Genomic DNA, 19,965 nt, shown 5'->3' with positions numbered 1-19,965 from the left:
CAGCTGTTTTTTTGATTTAAAGCTTCTGAAGTTGTTTAAGCCCCTGGTTTTAAACAGCGGGATCTTTAGTGGCGCCGCCTGCTGGTGTGGAGGATGAATGAAGATTTGAGTCCTGTCTCCCACTTTAACACCTTGATCCTTTACTGACATACTTTCAGTTTCCATTAAACTCCCGCTCTTCTTGCCTCATATCAACACCAACCCGCTTCTCCTTCAGGGTGAAACATCTGGAACCCGGCGGAGAAAACTTCCCCCGTGTACAGAATAATCCACCTGCCAACCGCCACGTGACCTCTGTTCTGCTCTGCTTGTTTTTCATCTGGAATCAAATGGAAGCTGTTTTGATTTCAAAGCTTATTCCTCATTAGAACATAACACCCTGCAGGGTTTAAAAATTACTAGAAAAACAAGCTTTTGTGGCATGAACTTGATTCGTCACTTATGACAGAAATATCTGAGAACTGCCAGATATTAAATCCTGCAGAGATCACAAATCGCTCGCTTACTGCAAATCGTCCGGCCATAAAATTTAGATTAATCAAGGCGTCATAAATGTGAATTGTTGGTGAAATGCAATTAAATAAAGATGATTTCTCATCAGGTGACAGTTATTATCCTGGCAACCCAAATGTTACTGTCATTTACGACCCGAACGCAGGACTGTGAAGGGACTATCAACATGATTAAAGTTTGTTGAGCTGCTTCAGCAGAAAGTAATATCAAGCTGTTAAACATCGCTGTTTTTTCAATATGCTTTTAAAAAAAAAAAGAGTGCTTCATGCCTGTGTTGGATTTATTTTCATATACAGAGTGGATGATGTGCTAAATGTTGTGAGCCCTCACTGTACTGGACTGTTCCAAGCTGCTGCTCTGGTGAATGTTTTGTGATCTGAAGCTTTATTTATTGTCATGTTCAGACGTCATGTTGGTGCTGCTAAAAAAAAACTAATCAATACAAAAAGGGAAGAAAGAAAAAAAGTGAATTTTTCAAAAATCTGAGTCCAAACAGTGAAGCTTTAAGATGTTTAGTATTTATAAATAAAAATAATCCAAAGATGATTTGTTATATTTGTAGATTATTGGTAAGAAAAAGCTGAATACAACCCCACCTCCACCTCCACCCCACCTCCACCTCCACCTCCACCTCCACCCCACCTCCACCCCACCTCAGATCAGATCAGATCGTATTGATCTGTCTGGATGAGGAGTCAGAGGATGAATGAACAGGTTATCTTTCCCTTTTTCGGATGCACAGATCTCAGATATTTACATTTAACAAAACAGAACAGTCATTTTCACAGAGAAGTCTGCATGTTTATTTTTGCACAGCTGCTCATGTCTTTACGTTGAGTGTGGTGGAGCGAAGCTCGCAGATCGAACATGGAGATGTAAAGTCAGGCTGACAGGAAGCTGAATGTCTTTCTTTTAAAATCCTGCGACTGTAGCGCGGCTCCCCGCCGCCGGCGCCCCGGCTGGACGGAGCTCCATCAGCGTCTGGGCTTCCTCTTCTGTCTGCGCTGCTCTCTGGGGATCATCCTCCTCAGCTGCCTCAGGAGCCTCATCAGAGGCCTCCCCCCCCTGCCCCCCCTCCTCCCCGGACCTCTGAAGGGGTTTCTGGACAGGAAGCCCCCCATGGTGAGCTGGACAGCAAATCACAGCACAGTGAGCGATTTGGAACTCTCAGCATATCGAAAAAACTCAAACATTAAAATAATATCGCAGTACATTTGAAAATGTCACAGTTTGAACTGAAATACGGGTCAAACTAAGACGTTCCTGTATTCGCCGGTCTGTTTCCTGCAGTACTAACATGGGCTTCAGGATAAAGCTGAGACGCTGATCTGGTCTAGCTCAGGAAGGCTACATACCCAGCAGCAGATCCCAGCGTCTCCCGTCTCCGTCCAGTGTTGAAGGTCCGTCTCGCCGAGCGTCTCTCGTGTTTATCTGTCTCTCCTCCGTGCAAATGGGAATAAAGCAAACTCGTTCAGTCACATTCTGCGTGAGTGACGCTGCAGAGGAAGGAGGAAGTATGTTGCTCCTGAAGTCTTCAGACTGACGGCGTTCGCTCAGCCAGGTGTTCTGGGGTCAGGACCGGAGCGCTGCTGCTCCTCCGGTCCGGTTCAGGGACAAAGAGAGTCTGACTGAACCACATGCACTGATTTTACTGATTGAGGTGTTTTTAAACTGCACTTATAAGAACTTCACTTTTCAGATTGTTCACCAACTCACAGTATCGTCAGCTCAAGGCCTCCATGGGCGACCTTTCTGTGTGGAGTTTGCATGTTCTCCCTGTGTGTGTGTGTGTGTGTGTGAGATTTCATTCACAACTTGATTGTTTCAAAAGGTTCTGATCAGACGAGGTAAAACAGAAGCGATTCTATAAAAACAGCCTGAGTGAGGCGTTTAGTTTCCATCCTGCCCGTAACACATGAACGCTGTTCTGTTCACACCCGACAGCCCTGCAGGACACCAGACTACAGTCGCTGATCGTATTAATATATGGAGTCATTTTGTCGTCGCTCTTCAAGCAGAATGAAACCGAGAAGACCAAACATTCCTGATGAAGACGCCTCGTTTCATTTGTTGTTTTCTGCTGTTGGTTTTATTTGATGCATAAAATTAAATCCTAAAAACTCTGCATGAGTTCCTAAAAAGGAGGATTCCTCGAGTTTCTGTGAGTGAGTCACAAAACTGAAGCCCTGAAGAGTGACAGTGATGACACACACACACACACACACACACACACACACACACACACACACACACTCACTCACTCACACACACACACACCAGTGCGTCACTGAAGGCGTGTTTCTGGACTGTGGGAGGACATCAGACGACACAGAGACAAAAACTGACCATACGCAGGTTGAACAATCTCCACCAAGGAAGTCTGTATTGACTTCAGACGAGCGACTCAGGTTCCTCATCGCAGTGTCGTTCACAATCAGGGAGTTGAACTGGTGAGCAGCTACAAATATTTGGGCACTATAATAGATAACTCGCTCAAATTTGATGAGAACTGTGACATGCTCTGTAAAAAGGGTCAGCAGCGCCTATTTTGTCTGAGGAAGCTCGCTAAATTCCAGGTAGACAGAGGCCTGATGAAAATGTTTTACTGTGCTTATATCGAGTCCGTTATTTCCTTTTGTATCCTTTGTTGGTACGGTAATCTTACTGTTAAGGACAAAAACTCCTTAGGGAGAATTGTGCGCGTTGCTTCCAAAGTAGCCGGGGTGAAGTTCAGCAGCCTGGAGGAAATTTATAATATTCAGCTGCTTAAGAAAGCCAAGAACATTTGCAGAGACGAAACCCACCCTCTGCATCAGGAGTATAAGCTCCTTCCCTCTGGCCTCCGCTTCACTGTCCCTCTAGCTACTAAAAACAGATATAAATTTTCCTTTGTGCCTCTCTCCATCCGCGCTTTAAATGCCGAGAAGAAGAGGAAGTAACAGCATGTCCACCAGTCTCCATGCTTTACTATGCGACTACTGCACATTTGCTGACAGTGGTTTGTCATTTCTTGTTTGCCGTCTGGAATGTTTCGCACAGCTTGGTTTTATGGGTCCACCTTGCTGATCTGCTTTTTATTTGTACTGGAGCTGATGATGCACCGAGGTTTGTTATGCTTTTATGTTGTCTTGCATATTTATGTTATGTATGAACGTGAACTTACTGCACACTGAATCGCCCTCCAAGGGACAAATGAATAAACTGAACTGAACTGAACTGAACTGAACTCCACTCAGAAACCCTGAAATCGAACCGGGGATTTGATCACTGTGGCACAAGAACCACCACTCCACCGCGCTGCATCGTTACGCATTATGTCCAATAGATTGTTAGATTCACATTTTTTATATTTTTGTCTGCAGCTGCTGCAGTTTTAGATTTCTGTTTGTTGCTTTTAGACTCTTCCTCTCTAAAATGTTCATTTTAACATCATTTCATTGGCTGCATTTGTTTTTTTAATTCATTAAGTGTAAGTTGAAAAGTCTTTTGCTGTAATTTAGTTAATTTAATTGAGTTAATTCTTTATATTACTTTATATCAAACATTATTTTACATACACTTTTTAAATGATCAACTTAAATATGACTAGTTGTGTCTGTTTGCCTTTATATTCTATCTCACTCTTTTAATGGAGCAGATGGAGAAATCTGGATTTCTGAGTTCCCCTCTTTACTGGAACTGCTTTACATAATCCATCACTCTTCTGACTCACTGACTGTGTGATGCTGCCTTGCTCAGGAGCGCCGCCGTGTGGAGAAAGAGCGCATTGAGACTGAGATCTACTTCCAGAACCAGCCGATTTATCACACAGTCTTTTCCCGGGACTGCCGGGTCGCACTGCGCAGACAGAGGACCCTCTGCTGGACCGGGTCTGGGTCTTTGGAGATCAGTGATGAAGAGGAGGAGGAGGAGGCATCCTCTGGTGCGCACGTGACGTTCAGGGGGGCGTGGAGCAGAGACAAGTGAGCCCTTTGAGGGCGCCTGTTTATTTCTAGGCTTTCTTATGTGCATATTTCTGGAGGTTTGTTGAAATTTCCCTCAGACGCGCGTGTCTGCATCACAGGGTCCTCCTCCACCTCCTCCTCCTCCTCCATCTCTCCTCCTCCTCCTCCTCCTCCTCCTCCTCCTCCTCTCCGTGCGCCACAGCGCGGCCATGGTGGACTCTCCCAGCGAGATGAAGAAGACCTTCTCGGTGCCGGAGATCAAACCTCTGGACCAGTACGACCTGAGCCGGGCCAAGATCTGCGCCAGCGTGCGGTGGCTGCTGTCCAAATCCTACGGCTCTGCAGGTAGGACGGTCCCCGGCCCCGGCCCCGGTCGCGGTCCCGGTCTTTCCTCGCGCAGGACGCGCTTTGGGTGGGGCGCTTAATAATTGATGGTGCTTCATGTTGGACTTATTCAGCGGTTTTTTTGTGGGGCCAAGCTTCAGCATCCTCCGCATCCCGCCTCCCAGCATCCTCCATGATGCTCGCGCCAGCAGGAGCCCCTCCGGGCGGCGCAGATGGAGATCAGGTTACGGTCGACCATTTACAGCCAATTATTTGACGTGAGCGCGCGGCTTGTCTGGTGGGATCTCCTCCGAGGGGCGTGTGGATGGATGGATGGATGGATGGGTGGATGGATGGGTGGATGGATGGGGGCTGGAGGCTGTCACCGCTGCAGCGCAACAAAGGTTTTTTTTTTTTTTTGGTTTTTTTTTTTGGGATGCGGACTCAGTCAGGGCCGTGCACGGATGGTGCACGGTGGATCGCTGGCTCGAGCCCGATCGTCCTCATCCCGACTGCGGTTCTGCTGAGCCGCAGCCTCTGTGTGTAAAATGGGTCAGGGCGGCATAATATTTGTGTCAGTGTTACGCACGCTGCACGCTGCGCCATAGCGCGTGGCAGCGCAGTGAAGGTGACACGGAGGGTCTGAAGACAATGGGCTGTTTCTGCTGCCGCAGCTGCTCCACGTGTTTCCAGCTCATCGCCAGATGTTTGGTGTTTTTTGGCACATCTGACATGCGGGGGATGTCTTTCATGATGCGTTCAGGTTCACTCTGCAGAATCAGAGATGATCACAGTGGCTGGAACTCCCCCGGGCGCCTTCAAATCCCATCATCACAGCGTTGAAATAGAGAAAAATGCTGAAATCAGCTGTTTTTTCACCCTAAGTGACTGTTGTCAACCAGCCTCAAACTGCCTGTCAGCAGTAACGTAGCAAATAATAACAAGCTGCGGCGGCGTCTGTGACGGCTGCTGACCCTGACCACTGGAAGAGGACCGCGTTACGTTAGAATCCCTTCTGTTTGCCCTCAGACGGCGTCTCACCTCCAGGAGGACAGGAGCTGAAGCCCAGCAGGGAGCCTCATTGTTATCTGCCAGCTGGAAAATGTCTCATTCAATTTTAAAGGAGGCCCCAGAACAAAACAGCACTTATAATGTCACACATGGGTCCATTCACCACACACACACACACACACACACACACACACACACACACACACACACACACACACACACACACACACTAATGACACAGCTGAGATTTACCCCGCATGAGCAGGCCAGTAAATGACGACTGAGGAAAATGACTTTGTTACTGACGTTTCCTCGTATTGAGTTTGACGTTTCTGGAGTCCGCTGTAAACGAGGCCCCAGTGATGTTAGAGGGTTTTATTTTTTTTGTAAAGGATTCAATAGAAGCCTCTTCCTGAGCAGCAGCGGGTCTGACTGAGAGTCGAGCTGCATTCACAGCAGAATCCGGCTGAGCAGCAGCTTCCTGCAGAATCCTTCATGAACACAATCTGACTCATTTTCCATCCATCAGAAACAGTTATTCTGAGTTTTTTCCTCCAGATAATGAAGCTTTTCTTCCATAAGCCAAAGACACTGTTACACACAGAATTATTGAGATGAATAGGACTAGCTTCTTTCCTGTAATGCCTTATAATTTTTGAACAGATACTTGCTTAAAGCAGTAATTGATCCATTCATAAAATAACAATAATCAATCCTGCAGTCAATCTACACCCACAGGAATGAAGTTTTCAGTTTGAGAATGTTGTGATTTGATTGTCATTGTGTTACAAAGACAATAACATCCATATTTATATTGATTTGAAGTCATCAGTGATCCTCAGCGCAGTCTGCTGTTTCTAATAGCTCCGTGCTGTTTAGCTCCTCTGGCTCGTTTCTGTTTTTCCCAAATACAATCAGAGTTATATTAAACGCTCTTGCTGGCTGCGACTCAGCGGTCCAGGCTCATTGTATTCGCTGCCATCAGGACAAACGGCCGTTCTCCATTTCCGTGGTTCCCATAGTGACGGCAGTCCTCTTTCCTCCCAGCGCCGCAGACTGTGAAAGGCGAGGGTTCAACCCCAAACACACACCCACGCTGCGAAGGCGAGGCCGTCGCCTCTCTCCTCTCCTCAGAGAGAAGGCCTTACATAAGGAGGCCTTCCAGTCGGGAAGGGGAGTCGTCCTGGCCTACATTCCCAGTCGTCATTATCTGTGTTTGGACAGAAGAGGAGGAGAAGCAGCAGAAAGTAAACAGTCAAGTCTTCGCTGCACGCTGATCGTTCCTCAACTCCAGTCCTCGAGATTATGGAATATGGGTCAGTCAGGGAACTGTGCTCTGTGTGTGTGTGTGTGTGAGATGACCTGGTCAGAAACAAACTGACATCCACACACACACACACTCCTTCTCTCTGGTCGGGGTAACCTAAATGAGCTGTTCATGCAGATGACGGCGTTCTTCACTGCAGGCTCTCTGCAGCGAGACTGTCGCTCGCTGTCACCTCATTTCCATAGTTGGAACACGTCTCCCTTTTATCCACGAGATATTTGATTTCCTCGGCTCGAATGGATCACAGCTCCGCTGCAGTCTCTTGCATGCGCTGCTTTCCGTGCGCGGGACGATTCCTCGGTGAAGCGTCGCTCTGCGCAGTGTGCGTTCCCAGTTCTCTCAGAGAACAATGCAGCGAAGCTGACTCGTTCTTTTCTCTCGTATCAGCAGAAAGGTCACAAATATCTCATCTGGGCCTGAAACAGCTTCGAGGCTCTGCTCACACGCAGCAGAGAGCGTCCCGAGCCGGTACCTCCGCCTGTGGATGATGGGGGTGTGCACTCTTTGAACTTACGCCATCATCCACTGAAATATTCATTCTCGACTCGTTTGAATTTACAGGCTTGTCTGGATCCTCTGCTCCGTGCCTCACAGAGGCATGAAAAGCCGACTTAATCCTGACTCAAACATGCAAAACGACATCCATGATGCTAACATGTTAACAGTAATAACAAATCCCAAGTGTCATTGGACCAACTCAGAGTAAACCCTGAACAGATCCTCAGTATACCTCCTGCCCCTTTTCAGAAAACGTCCCGGTGGAGCTGCGAGACCCGCTGTACAAGGACCAGTATGAACAGGAGCACCTCAAGCCGGCAGTCTCCAAGCTGCTCCTCTCCCCGGAGATCTACTGCCGGGTCCAGGCCCTGCTGGCCCGGACGCATGGCGTCTCCCCGCCGGCGTCGCAGGACTCCCCCGCCGACAACTCCGCCCTGCTGCAGCTCCTCATCAAGAAAGGCTTCACCCCAAAGGTGCAGGACGTCGACGTGACGGAGGAGGACCTCAGCAAGAGTCCCATCAAAACGGTGCGTGTGATTCGTGGCGTTTTTTAGCATGTTGATCAGAGGCGGAACGCGGGTCTAAGTACAGAAGGGGCGGAGCATTCTCGAAGGGCCCTTATGATAGTAATTCAAACATTCAACCATTCAAACAAAACCTCATGCTACCATCAAACACACTAATGCTCACTTATTGAGCCAAGCAAACCTATATGCCTCAGAAAGCAGAATAAAGTTACAAACCAGTTCATAAACTTGTTCTGAAGAACAAATACACGTATGCGGACACACACACACACACACACACACACACACACACAACTGCAGCTTGACAGGTGTCAATCTCAGAGCGACCGCTGTCCATGGTGCTAAAAACTCAGATTAAAAGTCACGGGCTAAATCTGTACCATCTTTGATACAGCTTGAATATAAAATAAACACAGCTGGTCTAAAATTACACAATCTATTCAGATAGATATAGACACAGCTATATATCTATATCTTTTGGAATTCACGTATATTAGAAAAAAAATAATAGACTCGGTGGTTTCTTATAGTTGAGAGCAACACAAGGCACATTCCAATAGGCAGGTGTTTAAGACCACAGCATTCTGATAAAGATGATATTTTTGAAGGTTTCACTGACTCACCAGTGGCTCCGATGTTAGGTTTTGGGTAGTACCGCTAGCGGCTAGCATAGTGTTTAGCATACTGTTTAACTTCCCTCCAAAGAGTTCAGATCAAGTGCAAAAGAAAAAACTCGTTCATGCCGCACAGCCAATCAGCGCTGGCTTACAGCTCTGATGCATTCATGGACAGTAATGTAAGAATTGGTAAATTGGAGCCCACAATCATATCTGTATACTTTCTCGCACACACTGCACATTTTATTATAATAATTTATTTCCAAGTAAATGTGAACACATCACATGAAAGGGGGCCCTATGACCTTGTGGGCCCTGGGGCGACCGCCCCCTTGCCCCCACTCTGGCTCCGCTACAGGTGTTGATAGTAAGATTTTTCAGGTGATCTTCAAACCATATACTCTTGCTTTGCCAGATTGTACTGATCAGTGAGGTTAATCAGCTGTTTCTGATTGGTGCAGAACGCCCACCTCGCCCTCATGGACTCACTGATGTCCCTGGCTGCTAAGGAGACGGTGGGCCAGGTGAAGATGGCGGCCGAGGCCGAGCAGATGGGCGTCCTGACTCCGTGGGAGAACGCTCTGTTCTTCTGGGTCAACAGGGTGAGACCACATGGACTCCAGTGAACCCCCCCGATGTCTTCCTCTCACCTGAGGCTCCTGCTCACAGCTCACAGCTTTTACATTTTATAAATAGATTCGCTCACTCCACAGAAGTCGCTGCTGCCAACAGTTTTAATCATGAGCTCAGTAACCTGAACTGGCCTCGTGTTAAAGCAAAAAACAATCACACAGCAACGCCAGGTCCAGAAATCTCTCCTCTAATTTTAAAATTGGAAACAGGTGCAAGACTGATTAACAGATTTAACTTCACCGTTGAAAAGTTAATACACTGTTTTTACCACATCTAGGTAGTATTAGCATATTTTACCAAGTACTGTGATTTTCACTTTATTTGATTTCACTTTCAGTGAGATTAATAAAGTTCTCCTGAATGGATTTGGTGAACCGGACACACCTGCCAGGTGTGATACACCACTGTTGCTTATTTTATAGTTTCAAACTTGATAATCTTAATTGTTTAAAATATACCGGTATTTAATTCTATGAAAGAAAGTCAAATAAAATAAATATTAACATGTAATCTCTACTTATCCCCTTTTTAGCATGACTTTTTCTCAAAAATGTTAAATTACTGGTCGGATTGTATTGATTATATTGGATAGTTAAAAATAAACTGAAATCAAATATTATATGAAAACATGCGGAGCTGCAGATATTGCTTGAAAGTTTCATCATATGTTCGAAGTAAAGCTTGGATTTTGCAGAAATGACACTTTATGATTTTATGCCACATTTTACATGAAATTTTATATATCTTGGACATACTCTGTTTAATTAATTTGAATGTTCATGCATGTCAGTGCATCAGTGACTGCTGTTTTTCAGCTTCATAGTCTCTCTGTAGCATTATGCTTCTAGTAATCTCTCGGAGACCTCCTTCCATTGTTTCTAGATTTTTGGGAAATGTTCAGTAGTTTCCAAGAAGCAGCAGATCAGATCCTTGCAGTTAAAGTTCAGATCATCATCACTTGACAATATATTATGGCTGAATGGCTGAAATGCATCTTAGTAGAAATACAGTCGCTCTCGTTTTGTGTGTAACTGCACAGGTACAAGTGATATACAGCTGTAGAAACTGCACAGTTCACCTTTAACGGTGTTTGTTCTTCTTCCTCTTATCTAGTTGAACCAGAAGCTGAGAGAAAACACAGACGAAGAAGAGCCTCCCAAATCACAGACGTGCACAGACCTGCAGCCGGCTCAGGATTCGGTAAAAACCCACACACACACACGCTCACGTTTCTGTTTGGCCCTTTTCTGACTTGCCAACATCTCAGTCATTACAAATCCAACCCAGTTTGACACCAAACCCTGAAATCCCAGTTCTAATCCTCCAAACGTCCGCTGAAGGGATGTTTTTCCAAAAGGTCCCACGACGAGCACCTGGTCCTCATGAAGATGGTTTTACAGGAACACACATTCATGAACCATCACTGAGACCCGTTCATTACGACGTATTCCCAAACCCCCGTCTGCTTCAGCTCAGCCATCACAACCGGCCTCAACCAGAACCTCGTCCTTCGCCCTGAAACCACATCTTACCTGATGAACACTGTGTCAGACGTTACTGGCGTCCAGTTTTTGGTGCCAGGTGTGTCGTGTGGTTTTAGATCCCATTAAGAGAACAAACCGAGGACCCACACACACACACACACACACACACACACACACACACACACACACGCATGATGGTTTGTCATAAGTGCACTGTGTCTCGTTGTTGTGATGCTGCAGCTTCTAACATCGACCTCGCTCTGCTTCTCTGGTTCTCTCCCCTGATTGGTCTGTGTCATTCGTTGCTCTCTGGCAGTGTCAGTCCACCCGCTGGTACTGGAAGCTAGTCCCCGTAAGTGTTCTCCTCCCTCCTCTCCATTTTTCTCTGTCTGTCCATCTGCTACGGCTGACACGTCTCTGCCTGCTGGACTCGCCACACACACCTGTTGTCTGTCTCTCTGTCGGATGGTTACAGTGTCTGGATTCAACCGCCGTCTCTTTCGAAAATGGACCAAGTTCAGATCTGTCCTTTGCTACAGCTACTCATGATGTCTTTGGTGATTGTGGCTCTGTTGCTCGAAGTTATTGGTGTGATGATGAGAAGCAGGCGGGAGGAGATGTTGGAGAGGAAGTGACTTTTTATTGCTAGACGTCTGCGCCCCCCTGTTTGTCCCGTCCTCCTCTGTCTCTCTCTCTCTCTCTCTCTCTCTCGGCGAGCGGTACCATGTGACTCTGTGGTGTGGCGGCTCCCATGATGACCGGCCCCTGTGTCATTTATGCTTGTTTCCCTCTCTCTGCCATCCCCCCATCCAGCATGCTATCGCTTTTTGTTTGAAGGAGTCGGGGAATAAGCCGCAAGTGGTAACGTATAACACCTCGCTCTCTCGTCACCCCCTCCCATCATCCCCCTCCTCCACGTCACCCCCATAGCACCCCTCTGGACTGACGGCCAGACCGGACAATCGCCGCACCTCACTAACACTGTGACCGACCGACCGACCGACCGACTGACTGCAAACTAAACAGCACTCCAACCCCGAGGCTGGACGGAGCAAGTCAACCCCATTAGCTTCTAACACGATCTCTTCACATCTATTTTGTTTTTTGTGTTGCGACGCAGTGTTGTAGGAGGCAGTATATTACTGAAGTTTCCATGTCTGCCCTCCTACAACAAGGCTGAGCCACTCACAGCCGATGCACTGACAGACACGCAGCATCTCCTTTGTTTTCGGGTGTATTTGATCTCATTTGGACACAGTCAAGTCAGCAGCATCGGAATGGCCAAAGTCATGTTTTTAGGTTGATTTTGTAGCTTTTTCTTCATTCAGGGCGAAATCTCACAGCGTCATCAGTGCCTGTTTCTGCTGCATGGACACCAGCTGTTGTCCTGATCCATACTTTTATTTACTTTATGTATGTGTTGTTTTATTTTCTGTTTTTTGCACTGCACCTCCTGGTTGGTGTGTATATATGTGTGCAAATGTGCATTAATTGTCTCTGTGGTTTTTCTTCTCGTTGCTGGTGGAGTTTGGCTGGCTTCACAGTTTGAGTCGATGCTTTTGCCAAGGCAGTCCCGGCTGGTTTTCTGTTTTGTTTGCCACTTATAAGTCTATCTAAATTGTATTCCACAAAATTTGTACTTGTGCTTCACTTTTCAATCCGCACTTTATTTGACTGCTCGTCTCTTATGAGTGCCTCGCTTGCTTTTTTTTTGTCATTGTTGAGAATTTATCCTCATTTATCCAGACCACCTCAATGTCCTCTTCCTTTCCTCTCTTGTCTTCCTCTCCAGATCCGCTACAGGAAGGACAAAGTGAACTCGAAGCTGACTCCTACTTTCCCTCTGATTTCTGCGGTCAAAGATCTTTCTAATGGCTGCGCAGTAGCTGCTGTGATACACTTCTACTGCCCGAGCTTGCTGCCTCTGGAGGGTACACACATGAACTTTAGATGCTAACATGCATGCATGGACACATTTACTGGATGATTGAATATTTATCTTGGGCTATCGCAGCTAAAAAGAGCGTCCATCATTTTAAAACACAGACTCTTTGCCAGTCCCATATCAAAACTTAGCTCGAGGAAATGAAGGAATTTGTATGTATTTTGTTGTGTTTTAATTTTTTTAATGTGCACCATGATACGATATGACACCCTGCATATTAATACCACCACCGCTCTCCTTTATCTGCCCTTCGCAGACGTGTGTCTGAAGGATACCATGTCTGTGACTGATAGTCTCCACAACTTGCAGCTGATCAAAGAGTTTTGCAGCAGCAGCCTGCAGAGCTGCTGCCTCCTGGCTGTGGAAGACCTGCTTTACGCTCCACCAGCTTTGCACGTAAGCGTTGCGACTGTCAACATCGAACTGGAATGATCTTCAGTTAAATCCATGAATGATATAACTTAAAGAAAGTGGAGATCCGCAGTCATGTGTGTGATTGTTTCTGTAGCCTTTAGTGCAGTTTGATGGGATATTTGCTCTCACTTCTTCTCTTCGCCTGTATTGTGGCACTTTATTGCTGTACAGCTTGTTAGTCATCAACCACTAGATGGCAGCACAAACAATTATTTGTCCTGTATTTTATCAATTGCTGGGCCTTATTTCATAAACTCGTAGTTAGGCTTGTCTATATGCACTGTAAATGTCTTGATTAGCTTTATGCTCTCATTTATGCAGTCGTCCCTGTCTGTATTAACCAGGCATGTTGTTTTCCTCAGCTGAACATCATGAGCTTCGTGGCCGAGCTGCTGGAGTGGTTTGAAGTCAAGAAGCCTGATTTCGTCCAGCCCACACAGCCCATTGACCTCACAGGTCTGGAACTGAAGCATGCTAATCAGGACAAATCACTCTTATTGTTGCATAGCCCTTGTTAAGATCATCTGGATGAATGAAAACCACAATGTGAAATTAAAATGCTGCAATATCTTTCCAGATATCTCGGGATTTCTTGACTGTACAAGTCCAGTCAGTGGGAACAATCACAGGTATCAGCGTTACATTAATAACACCAAACTCGCACACAGGCCCCTCAGATACACAAAATCTGACACAATAGAACCATCGATTCATTGATCCATCTTCTTTCCCTCTTATGGAGTCATGAAGTCCATTTCATGAAAGAATCTGAACTTTAAATGCTACCACATGTATTTCAGGATTACCAAATCAGTGTACTAAATACGTTTGATAAAATATAGCAGGACATATGCTTGATCAGATAATAATTCCTCTTTGATATAACCATATATCTTTTTTTTTCAGTGGCTCTCCTTCCTACATCATGAAACAACCTTTTGTGCCCATTTCATCGCCAGTGTCACCAGGTAAAAAAAAACCCCTAAAACCTGAGAAAACTGTTATTCCTGTCAGTTTTCAATGTTGTAGTTGTTAGGGTAGTAGTGGACTTGGGGTTGGAAGTTTGCATGTTATGAATAGTGTGGTTTAATGCGGTGAAGTAATTTCTTCAACTTGATCAGTAAAGTATGCTTTTTTCTTCTCAGCTAATTTTTTTAAAATCTTCTTTTCAGAAAATAAAAGTTGGACCAAGAAACAGATCAGGTAGCTACACATACGACCTTAATGTGGGTTTTTAATCGTAAATCTTTTTGTTTTGCATTCATATTTTATCTTAATTTCTTAAACCTTCTCACTTTGGCTTCTGTGGTCTCTGCTTTTCCATATTGGCTGGCACGACCCATCCATTTATCCATCTTTCTGTTGTCACCCGCCTCTCTGCAGTCGTCCTCTGTCAGCAGTGACTTTCAGCATCCCATTTGGCCTGGACAGTGATGTTGACATTGTCATGGGAAATCCAATAGATTCTGTCTTTCGCTCTGTCAGCACTGACAGCCTCAGCACTGGCATCCCTGCAATGACTTCCCCCGTGGCGTCGGCAGGGATGACCCGCGTCCCGTACAGCCCTCCGGAGGACCTCAGTCACCTGGTCAGCGCTTCAGCCCCATCGCAGCGCTCTTCCTGGGGCCCGTATGCACACACGGCGCCGCTAGGAGAGCTGCCAACTATTGAGGAGGCGTTGCAGGTGGGATACATGGCCAGCAGCAAAGACCAGAAGAAGGGACGGACGGTAGAGAAGGGTGGCCGAGGTGCCACCAGGCCAGAGCCCAGGCTGCGTCCTGAGGGAGCTCCTGCAGGTTTCTTTCTGCACTCTCCTCAAGACGATAATCCCCAGCTCAGCAGCTCGGCCCCCTGTCGGACCGGAGTCCTCTTTCGGCCAGTTGGGGGAGAGGGAGGGGATAGAGAGAGGCAAGGGCGGGGAGAGAGGAGGGAGAGAACTGGACGGAGCTCGGATATGTCACGGGACGATGACTCTGTCCTTCGAGACGGTAGTGTCGACTCCTCCGAAGCATCAGACGATGTGCCAAGAAACGCCCCTGGAAATATGCGACCTAACAATGGCCGCCAGGGAAACCACAGCACGAGCAACAGTCCACGCATGACGAGCTTTGCCGAACGGCGAGACAACCGTCGAAGACAACCTGCCGCTCCTGGGGAGGAGTCTTCTGCCCCGACCCCAACAACTCCAGGAACTCCACACACTCCCTCCACCCCAGCCGGAGCACCCGGACGCCAAGACAGCCCCGGTCCAAGAGGCCCGGAACCCGGTTCTGAGGCCTGGGAGCTGGGAGCTCGTCTCGAAGAGAAACGCAAAAGCATTGAGGCCCAAAAAAGACGCATCGAAGCCATTTTTGCCAAACACAGACAGAGGCTTGGAAAAACTGCATTCCTTCAGCTGCAAAGAGAACAAGGAGAAGGAGGAGGAGAGGGAGCAGAGGACAGCATGACCCTGGACGAGCGTCTCACTCGCATGGAGGAACAACTGAAAAAGGAGGAAGAGAAAGAACAGAAGGAGAAGGATGGAGAGAAGGACAAAGAGCAGCCCTCAGTTTCCAATCCTCGGTTAGAGAAGCAGGTCACATTCTCCATCGACAGCAAGAAAGAGCCAGAGAAAGAGAAAGGGGCAGAGAAACCAAATGAAACGGTCATCGTGGAATACAATGAAGTGGTGCAGAAACTAAGCGAGGCTCTGCAGTCGCTGCAGAAAGACATGCAAAAGCTGACGGAGCAGCAACAACAGCTCATGACCAACCAAAGACCTAAGAATACACCCAAGCCCGCAGTAAAAGCTACACCTCGAGGTCATACCAAGACGCCACCAAGAACCCCTCCTCACACACCGACAAAGACTCCACCACGAACACCAACGAAGACTCCCACCAGGAGCACCAGCAAGGCTTGGGTGATTCCTGCGAGTTCCAATACTCCTCCGGCTTGTTCCCCCTCCCGGCGTTCTCACGTTCTTTCCTCATCCGCCTCTCCTAAAACCGTCATGTCTTCCTCCTGCCCTGCTCCCCGGACAAAGATTCATACTTCCTCCACTCCCCGCAGCCCCAAAAACCACTCGCGTCTACAGCATCAGCCCCACCCTCGGCCCTCCGAACTCAAGTTTCCGCCCCTTAATCGTGTCTTGACGCCCACTCAGAATGTCGACACGTTGCCCCATTTGAGGCGCGTGTCCCCCAGCAAGTGTCATTTACAGACTTCCTCTACCTTCCGCATCGGTGGACCCAGAACCCCTCAGGAGCCTCCTCAGCTCGCCCTGCAGCCACAGCCGGAGGAGAGCACCTCCGACACAGGCTCCAGTGAGACGCCCACCCAGTTTAGCCTGGAATTAGATCAGGAGGATGGAGAGACCGTTGGCGGACTACCAGTCTTGCCGCAGCCAAAACAGGACCGGCCGAGGGCTGCTGGTGGCAGCAGCTCGGGCGCTCCTTCTGAATGTTCCTTTGAAAGTGAGACTTTATCCTTATCTGCTGCGTACAGCACAGGAGGAGAAGGAGGGAAGGGTGGAGGTGCAGGGAAGCTCTGCAGCCTCATCAATGAGTCCTTATCGTCACTCGGAGGCCCTGAGGGGGGCAGTGACGAACCAACCGATGAGGCGCAGGAGTTTTCCTCCGATTCCATGAGTGACCACACAGAATCTGCAATGGAAGCAGCCAAGGAAACGGCTGCTGAACCTTTAGATCCAATAGAGCGACTAAATCTGGCAACAGAAGAGAATGACGTGCCAGAACAACGAGACGAAAGACAGACCGAGACTTCGGAAATAACCAGAGAGCAAAATGAAGTGGAAACTAGAGGCGGAATCGGGTTCTTCTTTAAGGTGAGTTCTTGTTCTGCATGAGCATGAATTCAGTCTCGACGGGTCGTTGAATGTGTGCTTGTGTGGTTGTAGGAGGATGGGCACAGCGAAGATGAGATGGCTCAGCGTAGAGCGCTGCTTTTGGAAAGGCAGCAGAAAAGAACCGAAGAGATTAAAAGGAGGAGACAGTGGCATGAGCAAGACAGAGAAAACAGGTATCAGGCGGCCACAGACATAAATCATTGCGCCTGAACAGAGCAAGTGCTTTCAGATTTCCTTCAAAAGTTTTTAATGTTTTGTTTTCAACTTGATTATGTTTTCAGACCTGCTTCGACAGAAAAACGAACGGCATCTCCATGCAACACGCCCCCTAGAGGTACGACCTCACCCTCACCCACACCTCCGGCCACCCCAGGGCGCCGCGGAGAGTTCACACGTGGCGAGTACGCTCGACGGCAGCAACTCCGAATCATGGATGACCTGGACAAAGTGCTGAAGCAGAAATCGACCAATCCGGGGCGGCCTGCCAATAAGAAAACCCGCTCTAGGCCTCGCAGCATGACCAGGGAGGAAACACAGCTCTCTCTGAGCCCTGCCAAGGGAGCAACGGGTAATCTTACAATTAAAAACACTGACGTGTTCAACAGTATGGGAGCTTCGCTAGAGCACTGGCTAAACTGTTAGAAATATTTTTCCAGGTGGATCAAAGTTGACAAAGATTTACTCTCACTCCTCACTCAACCTGGCGGCCACCAATGAGCCCGGAAGCAAAGGAAGTGAGTCCGCTAAGAAAACACAGAAGTAAGTTGTTTTTCATTTTACTGGACATTTACTGCCGTGATTGTAGCGTTGCGTATGAGGTACCAGCACCGAGTGTTGCTGAATAGTATTCATCCTATTTCTGTTATTCAACTAAATTGAGTACAGAAGCAGCTGGTTACTCAATCAATGCTGAAATTAACTAACATGGAAATGATTTGACCAATATTGTAATGAGGTGTGTGTTGCATGACTGCATCCATCGATTTGAGACATTCACAAGCTGACCCCAGGCTCCTGGTCTGACCTATAGCTCTAGTTCGGACTAGTCGTCTTTCTTTACAGTCGGCTACTTGCTATATCTAAGTGAGTGCTCGTTGATTTATCCTTTGACCTTCATCCAGCAACCGCCCAGACTCTCCTTCAAAATGTGTGACGCCAAGCAGACTAATCAATCAGAATGGAGATAAGGACTCGGACAGTGGCTCCAATGGAACCTCGCCTGCTCCAGAATACACAGGTACACAAAACTGTACAAGTCTGTCTCAGCTCTGTGGTCAACCACACATTTCCAATTCTAAACATGGTTTTTAGGGGGAAAAAAGCTGTTGTATTCTTGTGTTTGTATTCCTAGGTCCAAAACTCTTCAAGGAACCAAGCTTCAAGTCTAACAAATTCATTATACACAATGCTCTGTCTCGCTGCTGTCTTGCCGGGAAGGTCAACGAAACACAAAAGAACAAGATAGTTGAGGTCTGTTTTCTTGCACTCTGTCGCTGGTTTAGAGACAATAACCACGTTAACCTTGCTCACTTATTTGCTCATTGGTATTCAGGTTGTTTGTCTGAGGGTCTGAAGGTAAAATAACTTTTCCTGACATTCATTTTTTGCTCTCACATCAGGAGATGGAGAAGAGTCCCGCCAACCACTTCCTCATCCTCTTCCGGGATTCCAGCTGTCAGTTCAGAGGCGTCTACACCATGAATCCCGACTCCCAGGAGCTGGTGCGGTTGACCGGCGTGGGCCCGCGGACAGTCAGCTCCACCCAGGTCGAGTCCATCTACAAATACAGCTCAGACAGGAAGCAGTTTAGTGCCATCCCCTCCAAAACCATGGGCATGAGCGTGGACGCCTTCACCATCCCCGGCCACCTGTGGCAAGGAGGCGCCGGAGGAGCGGGAGGAGGAGGGAGCAGAAGGGCGAGCATTACAAAGAAGGCAGTCATTTCCAAGTGAGGAGCGGGAAACACCGCTGCTGTGACTCTAACCGAAATACTTTGAATAGTTAAGCTACTGTATAGTTGAACATGAAAACCATTTAGATGGATGCGCACGGATGGGCCTGAAGCCTCGTGTTTGCATCGATACACCTTACCTCTCCCATCCCCAGGTTTCACCAGGAGTACAGGATGTTAGGCTGTTATTTCTACTCCCATTTATGTGCATGGAAGTGTGAGCAGCACAACTCTCAGAGGACCGAGGCACACTCATACAGAGGGAGGCAAATGCACAAAGACCAGTTACTTTTAAAAAGTCTCAAAAGGTTTTGCTTTTATTATTTAAAGAACCAACTCTTTTCTTTTTGAAGAAGCAATGATACTGTTTGTTGAAAAACACTGAAACTCTCCACGATTACTTTCTGATTCTTCCCTGATTCTGTGGACTGAGCTCCTGTAGGAAAGTTCCAGTTTTATACACGAAGCCAAACGACAGAAAAAATGCCTTTGAGAGGGTTTTTTTTATACCCGAATCTACCGACAATTGTTTGCTAGCAGATAAATCAAAGCACATTTTGTTTTGCAAAATGAAAGTTCAGCCATACCCCTGTGGTGCGGAGAGCGGAGGCGCCCTTTGTTTTATGGATACGTGTAAATGTGGCGGTGGTTTTGAGCGACGGCGACTGCAGCATGGACGGTTATTTACTCTATGTGGTATAAGCGTAATTCAGAATAATATCAGAGTGAACACTTGTGGTTTGATGAAACTATGTTGATGGAACGTGACCATTAGATGCCAATAAAGAAGCTTTTTTTTTGTATACAGAGATAAGAGCATATTAAGGAGGATATGTCTCTGAACATGCTTACATTTAGAAGGTCCGATGCTCTCAGGTAGGGAGGGGGTCAGTGCTGGTCTCAAACTCTGCTGTCAGTGAATCCCTTAAT

At 47.2% G+C, this 19,965-nt stretch overlaps 1 protein-coding gene across 1 annotated transcript; it reads left to right on the top strand.

The window, feature by feature from the left end:
- The first annotated feature begins 4,626 nt into the window (after nt 1–4,626).
- On the top strand, nt 4,627–19,036 carry LOC115389960 (calmodulin-regulated spectrin-associated protein 3-like). Its single transcript, XM_030093547.1, has 19 exons — nt 4,627–4,802; nt 7,867–8,144; nt 9,223–9,363; nt 10,508–10,594; nt 11,195–11,230; nt 11,692–11,739; nt 12,671–12,809; nt 13,080–13,219; nt 13,600–13,693; nt 13,815–13,866; nt 14,144–14,205; nt 14,410–14,440; nt 14,621–17,063; nt 17,136–17,257; nt 17,366–17,652; nt 17,741–17,843; nt 18,206–18,321; nt 18,436–18,554; nt 18,704–19,036. The coding sequence occupies exons 1-19, from the start codon at nt 4,667–4,669 to the stop codon at nt 19,034–19,036; spliced, it is 4,767 nt and encodes a 1,588-aa protein (XP_029949407.1). The 5' UTR covers nt 4,627–4,666.
- The last annotated feature ends 929 nt before the right edge of the window (nt 19,037–19,965 follow it).

Source organism: Salarias fasciatus, chromosome 6, assembly GCF_902148845.1.
Source record: "Salarias fasciatus chromosome 6, fSalaFa1.1, whole genome shotgun sequence".
Taxonomy (NCBI): domain Eukaryota; kingdom Metazoa; phylum Chordata; class Actinopteri; order Blenniiformes; family Blenniidae; genus Salarias; species Salarias fasciatus.
The sequence above is the reverse complement of the archived record's forward strand: the minus strand, read 5'-3'. Positions and strand labels throughout refer to the sequence as shown.